The sequence below is a fragment of the Leucopleurus acutus genome (assembly GCF_964270905.1).
Source record: "Leucopleurus acutus genome assembly, chromosome: 17".
Classification (NCBI taxonomy): Eukaryota; Metazoa; Chordata; class Mammalia; order Artiodactyla; family Delphinidae; genus Leucopleurus; species Leucopleurus acutus.
In genome coordinates, this window is record NC_139159.1 from 68,985,800 (window position 1) to 69,003,736 (window position 17,937).

General features: G+C 41.1%; 1 protein-coding gene across 1 annotated transcript in view; it reads left to right on the plus strand.

The window, feature by feature from the left end:
• FER1L6 (fer-1 like family member 6) overlaps positions 1 to 17,237 on the plus strand; it is a gene marked incomplete at both ends in the record, with an annotated part of 145,669 nt that extends 128,432 nt beyond the window's left edge. The window contains 6 exons of the mRNA XM_082858894.1: positions 1,175 to 1,263; positions 1,726 to 1,824; positions 3,896 to 4,137; positions 5,655 to 5,818; positions 15,595 to 15,695; positions 17,051 to 17,237. Coding sequence (XP_082715020.1) covers positions 1,175 to 1,263; positions 1,726 to 1,824; positions 3,896 to 4,137; positions 5,655 to 5,818; positions 15,595 to 15,695; positions 17,051 to 17,237 — 882 coding nt within the window. The remainder of the gene's footprint in view (positions 1 to 1,174; positions 1,264 to 1,725; positions 1,825 to 3,895; positions 4,138 to 5,654; positions 5,819 to 15,594; positions 15,696 to 17,050) is intronic.
• Between the last annotated feature and the right edge of the window lie 700 nt (positions 17,238 to 17,937).

Consider the following 17,937-nt stretch of genomic DNA (forward strand, 5'->3'; position numbering starts at 1 on the left):
ACTTATATCAGATGTAGAAGCTTATGACTATTTCCTAAGATTTACTGCCAGATGTTTGAAATCTTTTGGTTCCTGTATCCTTCATTTTGCCTGTCAGATGTAGCTGCTTGGTTAACGGTGAATGTTAATGTCTCTTTAGAGACCTAGGAATATAACCCTCCATTGAATTGGTTCTTCTCTTCCCGAATGCTAACTCTTTGCCTACATTGCCCCTTCCCCTGGAAATCCTCTTTTTTTTTTTCCTAGCCAAAGCCCCTCGTTCACCCAAATCCTACAAATCCTTCCCACTCTGTTGGAAGCCCCACTTACTTCATATAAAATCTCCCCTGACCATCCCAGCCCTTGCTGATCACTCACCTTCCTGCCTGAGCTGACAGAGCAATTAGCATGCATACAACAGAGTTGAATATGGAATCCACTGGACTTTCTCCCCACCTGGGCTCTCACTTCCCTTGCAACAGGGTACATTTTGATGTATGGAGTCCAAAGCAATGGATGGAAGGCCCTTTTCTGCCACTAATTAGCCACGGGACGTCAGATAATTTCTTTGACTTCTCTGAACCTTAGTTTTTTTATGGGTAGCACAGAAACGTGGCTGGGGGTGAGCACTGTTGGAGATAATGGATGTTAAGGTACATTGGAAGCAATGAGGCATGATTCTTCTGACAGATAATGTTATCTTTGTAATCCTTAGGGGTTGGTAAGAAGAGCAGGGTCTCTAGAGTCAGCAGACGAGGGTTGAATCCAGGCTCTGCTACGTGTTGCCTGTGTAAACATGGGCAAGACATTTTCTCATCTGCCAAGTAGGAATAATAACATCTACCTAGTGGGGATATTGGAAGAATTAATGAGACGATGCTTTTCAAGTGCTTAGCACTGCGTCTACCACACAGTAGGTATGCAATAAGGTTTTGCTTACCCTTCCCCTTCTCTTGATATATGCTCCTCTTGATATATGTTCTAATTTTTAATAAAAATATAAGTTCTGTCTTTGTCAACAAATATTCTGAATATAATATGGATAATATCCTTATTATATCACATTACATTATATTATATTATATGTACCTAATATCCATTACTAGTAAAGGGATCTGTTAACACCGCGAACGGTCAGTGTCCATGTGATAATGCCCCCCCCCCCAAAAAATCTAAAGGATGTCTTCTTAACAAGGGCCGCCTGCAGATGTGGGTGGACATGTTTCCCAAAGACATGCCTCAGCCTGGACCTCCTGTTGACATTTCGCCAAGGAAACCCAAAGGGTAAGTAACCTGCAGCCCCACCTTCAAGGAAAGAGACCAAGGTCTCGGACTAAAGGATCGTGTCATTTGATCTGGTGTCTGATACATTACATTAATCAGCTGACACCTGATAATCATGCCTCACTTGCCACCCGGCCAAGTACAGCAGGGGGTGAGTGGTGGGGATAATAGTAGTGGTGGGGATTGAAATGGTAGCCCCTGTTTTATGGTAGGAGCCCCTGAGTTTCAACATTCTGAAAAATGTCGGTTAATGGAAGGAGGATCTGCTCAGAGAAATTCATGTTCTTGGCGATTCCAGCTGGGACACTTGGTTTTGATGGAACGAAGACCTTAAGTCTTGACATTTTAGAACTTGGTGAAGTTGAGGAAGCTTATAGACTCACAGCAGTACCAGAATCACATAGACACCAATTGACTCAGCGTCCAAGGTCTTCAACCTAAGTCTGCCTTCCCTTATCCCAGGTATGAATTGAGAGTGACCATCTGGAACACGGAAGATGTCATTTTAGAGGATGAGAATATCTTCACAGGACAAAAATCAAGTGATATTTATGTTAAAGGGTAAGATCACCAGCAAACTCCATACCCCCTTTCCTTCTCCTCTTCACCTCTTTAACCCCTAACCATCTCACAAAAGGAGTCCATCTTACTCACCTTGTTAGATAAGGTCACTTTCTTTGTCAAATATTTGCCTTATTTGGTCATTTTGCTAAGAATGATTATCCTATGAAATATTTTTGTGAGGAAGTCTTATTATATAAACGTCTCTTTCAGTTAAATATTGGATGCCTAAACTTTTTGAATGACATTCAAAATACCTTTACACCAGAAGGAAGTAGAGAGCTGTAGTGCTATTGATGAAAGATTAAGTGTTAAGATTATAAGCCTAGTACAAAAGCTAAACTTTATACCTTCCCGTTTGCTAGTTTTACCAACCTAGGACTCAGGAAACTAAATATTTTGTATCTCTCTCTTACATTTTGGCTATAACACAAATGTCTTTGTAGGTTTCCTTTTCGACCCTAATCAGGGAGGGAGGTGAAGTGGTAGAGAATCAGAAACAATGTGACTTAAACATGTACCCTCAGATAAAACTCATCTCAGAAACAGTCAATTCATCTCAGCCTTATTTTGGTATCTCTTTGTTTTCCCCCAACAAGAAACCCCCTTCCTCACTGACACTCCCATTTCTAGTACACTATTTAGTCTTGTTCATTTTACTCCCAAAATAGCTGTCAGCACTGTCCATTCTCTTCACCTCACCACATCACCATCATCATCTTTTCCTCCATCATTTCCTGCTAGGGTCACTGAAATACCAATACTATCTGAATTGGTCTCTCCCTATTCAGTCTTGCCTCCAATAATCTGTTCTCTATTGTTGAAACACGAGTTATCTTTTCAAAACACAATCTGAGCACATCAGTCCTGTACTTAAAACCCTTTAATGACATCCTATTTTCTCTAGACAAAGATCCAAATCCCTCATATGTCCTAAAATATCACACATGACTAGACTTTGCCTATGTCTCCAGACTCATCTCGCTGGATCAATACTCCCCCTTGCCTTCTGCTCTCTAGTCACACCGAGCTTCTTTCCCTTTTTAGAAGGGCCTTCTAAAGGGCCTCTTCTTCCACAGGGCCTTTGCACATCCCTCACTGGTGACTTTTGCCATCCCACATATCTCCCTCCATCCTCTTCCCTCCATGACTGTAGCTCCATGAAGGCAAGAACCATCCCTGTTTGCTCCCATCACTCCCCTAGCATCTAGCTCACTCCTTGCCTCGTAAGAGATACCACACATATATTGGTTGACCGAGCACCATCTTTAGCTAAATAATTGTGCCCATACCCCAAGTGGTACCACTCCTCTGGGAATAGAAGGGTATTTACCCTCCCCTGCCCCAGGGTGGGTTGGGGTGGAGGGAGGGATGTCTGCTTTCAGAAAGCAAGTGGTTTGGCATTATCAATTAGTTTGAATTAAAAGTACCTTTTTTCTCAAGAATTAATTAGCTGTGGATAAAGTACTAGGGGAAAATGTATTCATTGTAGCTTACTTTATACTTGGCATGGAGGAAAAAGACTAGATAATACTAAGAGGAAATAACATAATAGATCAATTGGAGTACACAAGCACTGTACATATACTATCTCATATAATTCCTCTGAATTTCTATGAACTAGATATTGTCATTGCTTCCATTTTCCAGATGAAACAAAGGCACAGAGAGGTTAGATAATTACCTATGTAATGTAGCAATGTAATGTAGTGGGTGCAGAAATGGTACGTGTTATAAAGAGGTCGCCCAAGGTGAGAGGAAACTCAGGTTACACTTTCATTTCACATTTCCTGAGTTCTCCCTTTTTACTGAGTGCGGCTTCAGATCTACCCAAGAACTGAAGACAATTCCCCAACCTGACTTAGACCGAGAGTCTTGTTTCAGTTTCTGACCCTTTGATCCCTATTTATCTCTTTCGGGTTCAATGGAAGCTTTCATCTAAATCTAACTATATCATAATTTTAAAACCATGGATCTGTGACCACAATGAAACTAGTTAAATCGCTCTTGATTATACTGATGCCTGAATAATGTGCTCTGAGTGTTTAATTCTTTTTCTGTCTTTATTCAGGTGGTTAAAGGGTTTGGAAGATGACAAGCAGGAAACAGACGTGCATTACAACTCTCTGACTGGAGAGGGGAACTTCAACTGGCGCTTTCTATTTCCATTTCAGTATCTCCCAGCAGAGAAGCAAATGGTCATCACCAAGAGGGAGAACATCTTTTCCTTAGAGAAGATGGAGTGTAAGACGCCAGCTGTGTTGGTGCTTCAGGTTTGGGATTTTGAAAGGCTGTCTTCAGATGATTTTCTGGGTAAGCCAGTGGCTTCATCAAGCTCGTATTAATGTTGAGGGTTTTGTCCCAGCTTTTGGAGAACTTAGTCTGAGTTAGCTCCAGGGATAGTAATTTCAATGCTATTTAATAATTTTGATAGCAAAATATTGAAACACTCCAAATAGCCCTTAATAGGGGATTGACTCAGTAAGTTACAGTGCATCCCTATGGTGGAAGATACTTATTCAAACAGACTAAAATTGACCTTTGCTTTACTACTAAGAAGCTATTAAGTTTTGAGCTAATTACTGGTCTCCTCTGTACCTCAGTTTTCCTCAGCTGTAAAATGGGGATAATAATATTACAACCTCAGAGGGGAGCTGTAAATGTGATAATATAATTTAAAAACGAAGGACAGTGCTTCATACATAGTAAGCACTCAGTAAGTGATAACCCTGCAGCCATTAAAATATTAGAATATTTAATGAGTTGGATAGTTGTGCAGGGTGCATTAAGTGAAAAAAGAGTGTATAGGAAAAAATCCCCTTTCGGTAAAAAATATGTTTATTTTTATAGGAGAAAGAGATAGTCAGAGATAGCCAAAGAGACAGAAAGACTGATATAAGGATATGAACTCATAAGTAGGACAGTCGTCAACTTTTGGGAGGTGGAAAAATAATAGAAAAAAAGATTTCTATTTTTTGCTAACGTGCACGCTCTAAATGTTCACAGTGAACATACATCACTTTCGAAATAAGGAAAGGTTATTAAGGAGAGAGAAACAGAACATTCTCGTGGCATTATCTTACTCTGGCTTATATTCACTCATTGAAAATACACTGTTGAAAGCTAGTGAATACAACAAAAAAGAAGCAGACTCACAGGTGACAGAGAACAAACTACTGGTTACCAGTGGGCAGAAGGACGGGGAGAGAGGCAAGACAGGGGTAGGGGAGAGGGAGGTACAAACTACTAGGTGTGAGATAGGCTCAAGGAGGTATCATACAACACAGGGAATACAGCCACTATTTTGTAATAACTGTAAATGGAGAGCAACATTTAAAATGTATAAAACATTTTCAAAAAGAGAAAACATTGTTGAGAGCCCATGATGGTACTGGAGAGCAGCTACCAAGACGGTAAGACTGAGTCCCCAACCTGCAGTTTAGTGGGCTCAGAGACAGAGGTATGTCGGCGGAGGAGGTTCTTACAGGCTGTCTGTGCTAAGGCAGGGAACAGCTCAAAGGATAGACACGTAATCCAGGTCACGCTCAGAGAGCAGAGAAGAGGCCCAACAGATGACACCGGAAACTAAGGCTTGAAAGTTACATATGGTAGCTCTGCCCTTGTCTTCTACCTGCTGCCCTATTACTAATGCTTTAAATGCACCAAACATGTCTTGGTCATATTTGTGCCCTCAGTACCCGGCACATGCCTGTGGATCCCATGTGGTCCTGACTGAATGACCAGTGAGTGGATGGATGAATGAGTGGGTGAATGAGGATGATGATGGATTTTCAAGCCCTTCTATAACTGTTAAGGACATCTCTTCACAGGCTCCCTGGAGATGAACCTCAATAGTTTTCCCCGAGCAGCTAAGGCTGCCAAAGACTGTGATCTCACCAAGTTTGAAAATGCAAGTGAGGAGAGCAAGATATCCATATTCCAGCAAAAGCGTGTGCGGGGCTGGTGGCCTTTCACTAAAAGCAAAGAACTCACGGTAAGTGACAGCTGTGGGAGACGGGGTGAGGGTGGGGCAGGCAGGGGACCTCATATTCTTTAAATGAGTCATTTTGTAAACTTCAAGTCAAGTGCCCTAAAATGACATAGAGCCCTTTAGGGCAAAGGTTCTGTTGAGAAGCGAGAATTTTGAAAAATGTATAAATGCATTGTGCCTTCCATATTTCAGCATGCTTGATTTACTAGTGATCTATATCAGGCTGGGTTTCTATCTTCTTACCTTGAGCATATGCCCCGGCATTAATTTTTTTTCAACATTTCTTGAAATTACGCATAAAGTCCTGACTAATGTACAATTTTAATACAACTGCTTCATCCCTTCACCCTCAAAATGTGAAACTCCATTTAAAAGTGATCCATCCTTTTAAAACTTGCTCGAGAGGATACTAGCAGAAAGGAGAGCCATTTACCCCTGTCCTTGCCTAGCCAACTTGGTCCATACTGTGTGACAGACACATGCTGTAGGAACTCAGACCTTTCATAAATCGTAGGAAGAAAGCTTCTCTTGCCCTTTCTTTCAGCCCACTCGTCACTCCTGTAAGGGAGGGTGGAGGACTTAAGTGCTCAGTGAAGGTGAGGAAAGGGACCGGGCCAGCATAGGGGGCCTATTTTCACTGCCTCCTCTTGGGGTGAGCGTGTTCTCCCCTCTGTTCCTACTGCCCAGCGGCAAAAGCAAACGCAAGTCAGGACCTTTCAGGTAGCAGGTCTGCATAGAGACCGATTGCTCACTCTCTCTTTGTGCTATGGGCTCAATGGGTACAAGACAAGGATTTCTTTGAACTTAACTGGGAGCTGCTGACCTGACTCCGTGGTGTCTAGTCTTAGTATGTTTTCTAGGAGCTTTCTCTTCCCTCCATTCTCAATTCAGTCCCATCTGGTGAGATTGGATCAAAAGAACAAGGATCCAAGCAGGCTCCTTCCTTCCAGTCTCCTCAAGTATGCGTTGAGGTTTCACTACGTGGCAGCCTCTGTACTCCGCTCCAGGCTTCACGGCTTAGCACATAATAGATGCTCAGTCAGTGACTTGATTGATGAATGGATGGGTTCAGAAATGAAGTAAGCATGGCCTGTGCTGTCATCCAGCTCAGAGTCCAGTGAGGACAGATGTATCAACAGTACATTCTGCATGAAATAGTCAAAGTGAAAATGACACAGGGAAGGAAGAGGGGAGGAGCTAATCCCCTCTGAGGATGTTGAGGGGTCAAGCAGGGCACAGCACAAATTTTTCAAGAACAAGGAATGATGAAAGGCCTTTTCTAGATGAAGAAAAGGAGAATGTCTACTCCAAGTAGAGGAACCATGATGAGTGTAGCCTGGAGTCATGAAATATCCCCATGGGGACAGCTAAATGCCCACTGGTCAGAGGTGTCAGAATGTGACATGAGGTCAGGAAATGGGGAATGCCAAGTCCTGAAATCCAAATTCTTACCTTTTGACATAATTCCTTTTCCTATGAAACAAACGGCAGTGGTTATGTATATATTACATAATGGCAGTCATCTATTATATTTTTATAGCCCTGCAGAGTTTACCAAATATGTTCAGATCCCTTCTGTTATTTCATTTGATCCTAATTGACTATTTTCCATGTAATTTGTTTCTTCATTTCATTCAACAAATATTTATTGAGCATCTATTAAAGGATAGGCCCTGAGAATAATATAGTCCAATGTCAAAGACAGACACACAAGGGTAACTAGATGAACACACAAATGCACAGCGAGTCACCCACAGGCACACCAAGAAAGCAAATTCTTCTTTTTTTTTTTTAAGAGAAAAAAGTGAATTTTATTTGAGCCAAACTGAGGATTACAGTGTGAGAAACAGACCCTCAGGGAGCTCTGAGAATTGCTCTGCCTAGCAAATTCTTAAAACAAGGGCTGGGAAGTGCTGAGTTAAGGCATATCCAAGGCAGATATTCCCACTCCATACAGTGGTTAGAGAACTTTCTGTGACTGTGAACCTTTATAGTTGAGACCTAAAGAATGAAAAGTAGTGAGCCATAGGGAAAAATATGGAAGTGCATTTGTCACCAAGCAAACACCACAGGCAAAGGCCCTGAGGTGAGAATGAGTTCAGTGCATAGGAGGAATTAAAATACAAACAAGCAAAAACCTCGCACAACTGGAGCAGGGTGAAGAGAGGGTGACGCCAATGAAGTGGAGAGGAAACCAGAGCTGGATCATGCAGCCCTCAGACGCCATGTTGAAGAGTTTATGGATTTCGGTCTCAGATCAACAGGAAGCCAGTGAATGGTTTCTAGCAGGGAGGTGAGGGGATCTGATTCACACAGGAAACAGTCCCTCACTGCAATGGGGACAATGGGTGGGAGAGGGCCACAAGTGGAGAAAGAGAAGTAGGCAGAGATGTAGGAAGAAAATAATGAAAATGTGCTGAGACATAAACCCAGAGAGGAGAGAGTCTTTTGCGGACAGCTGGGTGTTTGTGTCAAATGCTCCTGGGTGGTTGTATAAGAAGCAGAGAAGTGTCGATTGGGTTTAACAGCATGGAGGTCACTGGCGACCTTTTATTTATTTATTTATTAAAATGAATTAATTTCTAACTGAAGTACAGTTGATATACAATATTATACGTTACAGGTGTACAATATAGTGATTCACAGTTCTTGAAGCTTATGTTCCATTTACAGTTATTATAAAATACTGCCTATATTCCCCGTGTTGTACAATATATCCTTGTAGCTTATTTTATACATAATAATTTGTACCTCTCCTGGCAACCTTTTTAAAAAGCAGTGTTGTGAAAGTTCATAGCAACATTATTCATAATAGCCCCAAAGTGGAACCATCCAAATGTCCATCAGCTGATGAATGGATAAACGAAATGTGGTATGTTAACCGAAATTTCAGAAACAGAGACCTTATTGAAGTAAAGAGGTGCTTATCTGGGGTTTGTTAGGACCATAGCCTGGGAGACACAGATTCAAGAAGCATTTGAATTGTGTTCTGTTGGACTACAAAATGGGGGATGCTTATAAAGCAAAGCGGGGCAAGGTTACACAGGTTGTCTGTCAAGAACTAGGATCGGAGCTGGCAAGAAGTAAGGGCGTTTATTAAACAAGAACTGGTTGGGGTTCAAAATGATTACATTGTTGCAAAAGGGTTGGGGAAACTTTGAAACTACAAGGTTTCAGGGTGCAGCTGCTAGCAGATACTGTTTTGAAGACGGCCAGTAGTGTCCTAGAATTTGATACAGTTCAGAAAATTCAAGTTCCCAGTGATTTAGGAACATGTCTGCAACTGCATCCACAATGGTCACCTGGCTCCATTTTGTTATTTATTTATTTATTTAGCTGCACTGTGCAACACGTGGGGGATCTTTGTTCTCCGACCAGGGATCAAAGCCGGGTCCCCTGCATTGGAAACACCGAGTCTTAACCATTGGACCACCAGGGAGGTCCCACCTGGCTCCATTTTGGATACCTGAACCGTAGTTACTCCATTTTGATTTTTAAATGGCTTTAAATATGTCATCAGGTATATCCATACAGTGGAATAGAATTCAGCCATAAAAAAGAATAAAGTGCTGATAGATGCTCCAACAATAGACTGCTAGTTATTTCTCCTGCAAAAACTGGGTTATTTGGAGTTAACAAAGAATTGCAATTTGAGGTCTGCAACCATGGCTAGCCATGTGCAAATCCCCAGCAAAAATGGAAAGAACTCTTTTATAGAGGGGGAAAGGAAGTTGGGAGTGCTATAGTTAACAGAGTCCATGGCTTTTCACTGACTGAGCCATGACTGTCTCTCATTGGCTGAGCTCTTGCCAGGTGAGAAGAGAAAGTCTTTCTTCTTCCTATTAGGCTCTGCTATCAGCATAGGGCATGAGAGCTCCCCTTTCGGGTCTCTCAACTCTATTTTAATTGAGGTTTCTCTTTATTAATTTTTATAGTTTCCATGTCTATAAAATGAGTAGTTTGGACTGGGTACCTCCAAGGTGTGTTTCCAGCAAAGACATTCTCTAATTCCAACTCTGCATGAACTCCCCTCCCGTGCCTTGAAGCCAGCAGTCAGAACATCATTGTCATCTTATTCCAATTACCAGCAGCCAGGAGGGGTTTGTTTATGGGCACTGCCACCTGCCAGGCTTATTTTTAAAGCTGCTTATCTGTACACCCAAGCAGTGTAATTTAGACATTTGGGTCACACAGCTCCTAGTGTGGAATATGGATAGTAAGTGAAAAACAGCTCCAGTGGAATTGCAAAAGAATGGGTACCCTTTGGAGAAGGAAAGGGAATATATATTGAACATGTTCTTCATGAAACACATTGCATTATGCATTTTATATGCATTATCCTACTAAAAGCAACCTTCAAAGAAATCACTCCTTTAGAAGATGGAGATCAGGAAGTTTCTTTTACAGGTTAATCTCGCAAGTCTACAGTTAGGTAGCCCAGGTAAGTCCCAAGAGCATAACAACTAAAACTACCTCCAGGTTAGTGTGAAAAACAATTGTCAGCATTTATTATGGCCATGTACACTAGCAGCTAAAGGTTCAATGATCAATAAGACACATTTCTGCCATCCAGAATTTCACAGCGTAGCTGAGGCAGCTGGTAGACAAGACAAATCATCTAAACAGTATGTGGCAAATTCAGATTCTCCAGGAGTGGAGGTATTTTCATGTGAAGAGCATTTTTAAGACAAAGTATATTATATGCATTTATAGGAAATTTGAAAGACACAAAAATGTGGAAAGGAAGAAATAGCGCCCATATGCACATCACCCAAAGAAAACTATTGCTAACATTTTGGTTATTCCCAATATGCATAGATTTTGGTTAATTTTATATAATAGTGATCATTCTATGTTAAAAATAATGCCTTGTTCATTTTGCTTTATTCAGTGTTACAATGAGCATTCCCCTACATTTTATTATGAATATTACTAATTCTTTGTATTCTCAAAATAGAAATGCTACAGTTAAATCATGTGTTTTTTCCTCAACATACATGCATTAAAAAATTTAAGCATGCAGAAAGTTGAAAGAATAGTACAATGATCAGCCATATACCCACCACCTAGATTTAATATTTGTAGACATTTTGATTTATTTATTTTGTCTGTATATGTGAATATATGGATACAGTTTACACACACACACACACACACACACACACACACACACACACACACACACACACAATGGCTGAACCATTTAAGAGTAAGTTGTAGACATTCTGACACTTTACCCCTAAAGACTCCCTATGCATCTCCTGAGAATATGGATATCCTCCTACACAACATCTCATTGTGAAAAATAGGACAATTTGAACATCCAAAATAATAATGACTATGCTTTGTGCATTAAAGGTTTATCTGAGTTTTGAATTATTTCCTTAATTAGCTACCCAGAAATGGAATTCACAGGTCCAGAGTATGATTATATACTGTAATGCACATATACTCACACATACATATATACGTGTGCAGATACATATATGTGTGTATATATATATATGTATATGTATGTATGTATGTATAGGTATATATTCCTCTTCCTAAAGGATTTACCAGTACACATTCCCACCATTAATGTATGTGAATGCCTCATCTCATATGAGTGACAGTTGTGTTTAATAAGCAATAATTATTGCTGAAGAAGGCATGTCCAACCTGAACACAATCACTTCTCAGCCTCCCCCAGCGTCCACCCTCCAGGCCCAGTGAAGTTTGAAGCCCATAAACAATGGATGCAATACAACCAATCTAGTCTTTTTAGGACCTTTCCTTGTCATTTTCTTCCATCCATAGATGTCATTAGGTTAATAGATAGTCTCTCACACTGTCCATTTTTTCTAGCTCTGATTTAAAATTACATTTGGAGGATATTATTAGCTTAAGACCTCTACCTGGTACTTGGTTGAATACTGATGATTGAAATAGGACATGGAACCCTCTGTGTGGAGAGACACGGAAGGAGGAGCAGCGTTTATCAGACTATGTCAGTAAACACCTTCCCCTGCTGCCTCTGCGATACCAGATAAATGCTTCGTGACTGCAAAGGCAGGGCAGTAAAGCGGGGACAAGGCTTTTCATGATATTAGCTAACAACTGCTATGCCTAGGGCAGAATTAATTTCATATTCTCTGCCTCCTTTTTTTCTTTGCATTTTTTTTTCCTGTGGGAATATGCATCCTTGGGACTTCTCTGGGAGTTTTCTGAATGGGCAGAATATATTTCTCAGGAAATTATGCGTTTCTGTCCATAAAATAGTGTTGAAGTTAACAACTATGATTTTTTAAGTGTTTACTATTCACCAGGCACTGCGTTGAGCACTTTATAAGTGTTGTATCATTTATTTTTCAAAGCAATCTGATGGGGTACATGCTATTAACGTCCCAGATCACTGAGACTCAAAGGGGGCACGTAACTCACCCAAGGTCACACAGCTAGTAAGTGGTAGAGCACGATTTCAGATGCCAATTTGTCTGCACCAAATCGTACCCACTCAGTTCCTGTGCTCCGCTATGCTATACTATTCCTTAAGCTACCCAAGGCAAGTCGTTAGATGGAAGTCAAAAACATGTTCTTTTTTTTCTTTTTAAAACCAATTTATTAAAATATAATATACTTACATACAGAAACGAGTAGTATACATTACAGAAGAATGTGCCAATTATGGATTTTCACGCACTGAACACTCCTTTCACGCACTGAACACCTAGACGAAGAAGCAGAACCTCTCCAGTGACCCAGACCCCTCCTGCCCCTGTCCTGAGCACTCTCCTGACCTCTGACCTCATCATTTGATCATGTCTATTTCCTTCTTTAGCTAAATGAAATCACACATCGTGTATTCTTTTGTGTTTGGCTTCTTTTGTGCAACAATGTTTCTATATAGCAAGTGTGTTTTTCAACATTTTATTTGAAACATCAAAACTACATTCTAATGCTGGAGCCATGGCAATGACTATGAGGCCCCTCTTGAACATTACAGAAAAGGTATATTGAGTCACTGTTAAATAAATAGGCTGCTTTTTTTTTTCCACAAAAAGGAGCCACTTGGACACATAAAACAGCAGAGGATGGGACTTGGTATCAGAGGACCTGGGTACAAATCTTAGTTTTATAACACAAGTTAGCAAACATCATCAAGCCTTCGTTTCCTGGGCTGTAAAATGGGAATAAAAATGTCATTTGTTTTGCCAGGCTGTCAAATGGTTTAAATGGAATAATGTCTTCACATACCACCGTGCAAGTTATACAGCACTAGGGCTGAGCTTATTGTTAGGGAATGAAGACACCTATGATCCTTTCACTCTCGTCCTAGCTTGTTCTCTGTTGATTTTTGTCCTCTCTTCCAAACGTTTTGGAGCCCAGCAATTCGTTAGTGACTCTTAAGCTCTATCAAGTATAGAGGAGTTGGATGAGGCTCCCAGCGTATAAATATATTGCTCAGTGGCGCTCAGATCATCGCTGAAAAACATCCGGAAATAAACCCTTTTGGCAGATTGGAAGCCTCTCTGCCATGAGTTCTGGGCTGGCTTCTTGGGTTTCTTCCAGTTGTGAAATCTTGCAGGGGCACTGTGGGCTCTAACTCTGCCTTTCATGAAACCTAGAAGTTAGAGCCAAGTTGCTTTAAAGAGCCTCTGGCCATTTGATAGATGAGGAAACTAAGACCCAAGAAGACAAATGCTTTTAGGTGGCCATGATGAAGACAGTCATAGAATCATCTCACGTTAGAGCTGGGAAGGTCCTCATAAAACTTCTAGTCCAATTGTCAGGCAGTTGGGAGGCAGCCTGCTATAATGGAAAGAGCATGAGCTTTGGAATCTTACAGACCTTGGTTCAAATTCCAGTTTGTTAACTTATTGCCTGTGTGACCTTGGGAAAGTTATTTGACTTTTATGGCTTCATTTCTCTATCAATATAAAGGAGACCTACTTTGCTAGTCACTGTAATAAATAGATGATAGATAGGTAGATAGATAGATAGATAGATAATAGATAAAAAGAACAGACCTGGGACAAAACAGGCATTCAATAAAGCATTGCAATTACAGTTAGAGTTATATTACTATTGCTCTACTGTTGATAGATGTGATAGAATGGATAGAAGCTTTATATTCTTTCTTTCCTGGTTTTCAAATACTTCCTGAGTGCCTTATGTGCAAGTCATTGCCAATGGAGCCAAAATTTCTCAGTAGGAACAAGAGAGAGTACATATATACATATTTTAAAGGAATATTTCTGGATCATAGGAATTTAATGCCTTCTGAGTCGGGTCATGGTACTAGTCTAAAGAATGGATGAGACCACCTAGATCTGAACTCATGACTTCACTTGTAATAAAAGCCCACTGTGCTTCTTTACTGATTCAGACAACCATGACTCTGCCTCTCTTCTCCAGCTTCAAACTCACCCCAAATACTCTACTTTTCTCTGATTTCTCCCACGATTACATTTTCATGGCTGCCAGCAACTAAACTTGCTTGTTAAGAAGCCCTGGCATGGGATTCCCTGGTGGCGCAGTGGTTGAGAGTCCGCCTGCTGATGCAGGGGACGCAGGTTCGTGCCCCGGTCTGGGAAGATCCCACATGCTGCAGAGCGGCTGGGCCCGTGAGCCATGGCCACTGAGCCTGTGTGTCCCGAGCCTGTGCTCTGCAATAGGAGAGGCCACAAGAGTGGCCTGTGTACCAAAAAAAAAAAAAAAAAAAAAGCCCTGGCTTTTTCAGAAAGTATAGGTAAATTAACAAAAGACCATTGGTTCATCAGAATCTTAGACCTTTTTACTGGGGTAGGAAATCAACCATGCCTCTGAAGTCAGGTAATACCCCATCCACATGGGATTCAGAAAGACAAGCTTTAACAGCAATCATAGGGGCTAAAATACTTTGGTGATGCTGCAGTCTCCAGCCACGTCTGTGTCCCTCCTATCACCTTGAATTTTGATCCACAAAACCAAAGGAGGCAGGAGAGAGGGTCCCCTCCACCAAGAACGGGAGCTCCAGGAGATCAAGGGTCCTATTTTTCTTAATCATTAAGTCCCCAGGCCTAGAACAGTGCCTGGCATACAGGGGGTCCCCAAAAGTAATGAATGAATAAGAAAGAATAACTCCTACCTTTTGCAGACATCCTGTCTCATCCTTTGATAACCCAAGACTTACATCTCTGCCACTATCTTTGGCACAATGCTCTGAAGAAGCATATGACTCATAATTTTCAAACCAAAGAGGCTGTTTCTTACTGAGGGAAGAGAAGGGGAGAGAGAGTGCTAGAATAAAAGGATAATTCTAAAACACTTAGAGGGGACAACAAAAACAAGGAAGGATGACAGAAAAGCCTTTTGGCAAATGTAGGTCCATACCCACCCATCTCCTCTTGAGAGTCATTGACAGAGAAGAAAGAGGGCAGCAGATTCAAAAGGGTTCTGCCACTCAAGTAATTAGTCCCCCTTTTAATTCTTACTTTCTGTAATTCATATTACTTCTGCAGATATTAAATGATTACAAGTGAAATAGTCCATGTGACTGAGCATTTGTGTGTCTATGTGTACACGTGGGACCCCCTCTTCTCACAAAACTCAAGAGTAACGTCGTTCCAGGGCTTTTATTGTCGGTCATAAAAATGGCTTCTCCCAGGACCGAAAAGATAATATTTCCTCAAAATAAAGCAGGAGGATAGTCACAATCCTTCCTGACATTCTCCCACATGGTAACACTTCTTCTAGAAGGTCGGCGTTGCCCCCAGAAGTTCTTTGTGACTAGAAACTGAGAGTTTGTCTTTGTGCAGGGCAAGGTTGAAGCTGAGTTCCACCTCGTTACGGCAGAAGAAGCTGAGAAAAATCCTGTTGGAAAAGCCCGAAAGGAGCCAGAGCCCCTGGCCAAGCCCAAGTGAGTGAAGTCACGGGATGGGGATGGGGACATCAGAAATGGGAAGGACCCTCTGAGGTCCCCATATCAGAGGATGAAAACATTTCTCTAGAGCATCCCGCTGGGAGAAGTGAGGAGTTAATAGGTACCATCCAATCAGTGTAGCTTTTTATTTCTATAATTGAAAAATATTCCAAAAACATTATAGAGTGTTTGGCAAATGGACAGGACACTTTTCCATAGAACTACCACATAAGCACTTCTAGAATAATTTCATATGTTTTTTTCTGCTATTTTTTTCATGGGAATATAAGTTTCACATGAATTTTTTTTCTATTTCTCTAATTATGCATACAAAATTATCTTCATATTTATCCTTTGCTGAAAGTTTTTGCTTTGTTGCCATAGTTGTCATAATTAGGATTTTTAAATGGCTGTGGAATAGTCCATAGACTTGATACCCATAATTGAGTTGGTTGCCACCCCGTAACTGGATGTTTAATTTACTTCTACCTTTTTTCTATTATTATAACACGATAAAAATGTTTCCCCTTTATAAATTATCACCTTAAAATAAATTTCCAGAAGTAGAATTACTAGCAGCAAGTGTTACCCTATTCAATTGAAACCATGGTTATATATCAATTAAAAAGTAAACATATATAGATACGAAATGTGTACACAAAATACTCTTTCAAATTGTATTTGTCCTACCCCTCCCTGGACTCCAAGTGTCTCATGATGACAGGTGGTCCCTTCTCTGTACCTACCTTTCATCTATCATAGTGTTAGGAACATAACTGGTGCTTCATTAATTCAAAATTCTTTATTAAACTCCTACAATGTGTACCTACTAAAAAAAAAACACTTTGAAGAACACCAAAGAAATATAAGATATAAACTCTGCCTTCCAGAAGCTTTCAGTCTGTTTAGAGAGAACACACAGGTTCATAAAACAGTCATCAGAGTGTGGAAGACATATGTTAGGTTCAAAAAGTGGGTAAGTCAAGCCACGAGTGAGGTAGGAATTCAGAATGAGGGGAATTATTGTGGACTGGGGTAGTCAGGAAGGGCTTCATGGGAGAGGCAGGGCTTGAGCTGGTCAGGGTGGGACGGACAGAGGGCCCTCAGTTCTCTGGCTGGGTCCTAACCAAACTCTTGCCCTCCTCCAGACCAACTTTTAAAATGATGAGGAATCATTATCACCCAAAATGTTAGCTTGCTTCTGCTTCAAGGCAACATGGTCTTCGCCCGTTCTCGGGCCTCTCTTCGTGGGCCCCTGGAGATTGGGAGTCAGAAATCCTTCCTGAGGTCTTGAGACTCCTATGTGTTGACAACATGGCCCCTTCCCTCATCTTCTCTTGCTTCCTTCTCAGCCGCCCAGACACCTCATTCTCCTGGTTTGTGACCCCCTTCAAGTGCCTGTACCACCTCGTCTGGAGGAATTACAAGAAGTACATCATCATCGGTTTCATTCTGCTCGTCCTCATCATCTTCCTGGCCCTCTTCATCTATACCTTGCCGGGAGCCATCAGCCGAAGGATCGTTGTGGGCTCGTCGTAGAGGGTCATGGAGGACCCAGACCTTCCCTTTCTACTCCTCCTCCCTTCTTCCTCATCTGTAAATGTATAAGAATGTATGCTCTGTGCAGGCACTGTGCTGGCTGCTAAGGGGATAAACCCAGAGGGCCCAAGAGCCACTCCCTATGTCTAAGGACAGATCAGCTCTTCTTGGAGGAGATGGGAGAGGAATAGTCCTACCCTGCCACTACCTTTCCAATTTAAAAGCCTTAAGTCATGGTTTTGTACATGGGCAGGATGAAATAATGGCTCCTTTACCCCATAGTAATCAATGGTGACCTCAAATTGACTTAGGAAAATATTTTCTAGAGCACTAAGTAAGGAATGTGTTTCATGGATGAGGTTTAGGAAAAAGCACAACATACATTTATGGTGACGTTGAAAAGGAAAAGAACAGCATTACTTTAGGACAGATTTGGAAGGAAGGTATTATACTTTCTTCTGGATTCTGGACAGTAAAACGACAAGTCAGTTGAACAAAACAATGCACATTGTTCAAATCCACAATAAATACAAGCTAAACATTGAAAATTCTTCTAAGTTAAATAGAGCTCATCAAATTTACTTTTATGTCAAAAGATGTTGGAATGCTGAAAGGCCTTTTAGCAAAAGTATTTGAAACACTTTCAGATCAGATGGTATCATAAGAAATGTGCCAGAAGAAGGGGTAAGCAGGCATAATT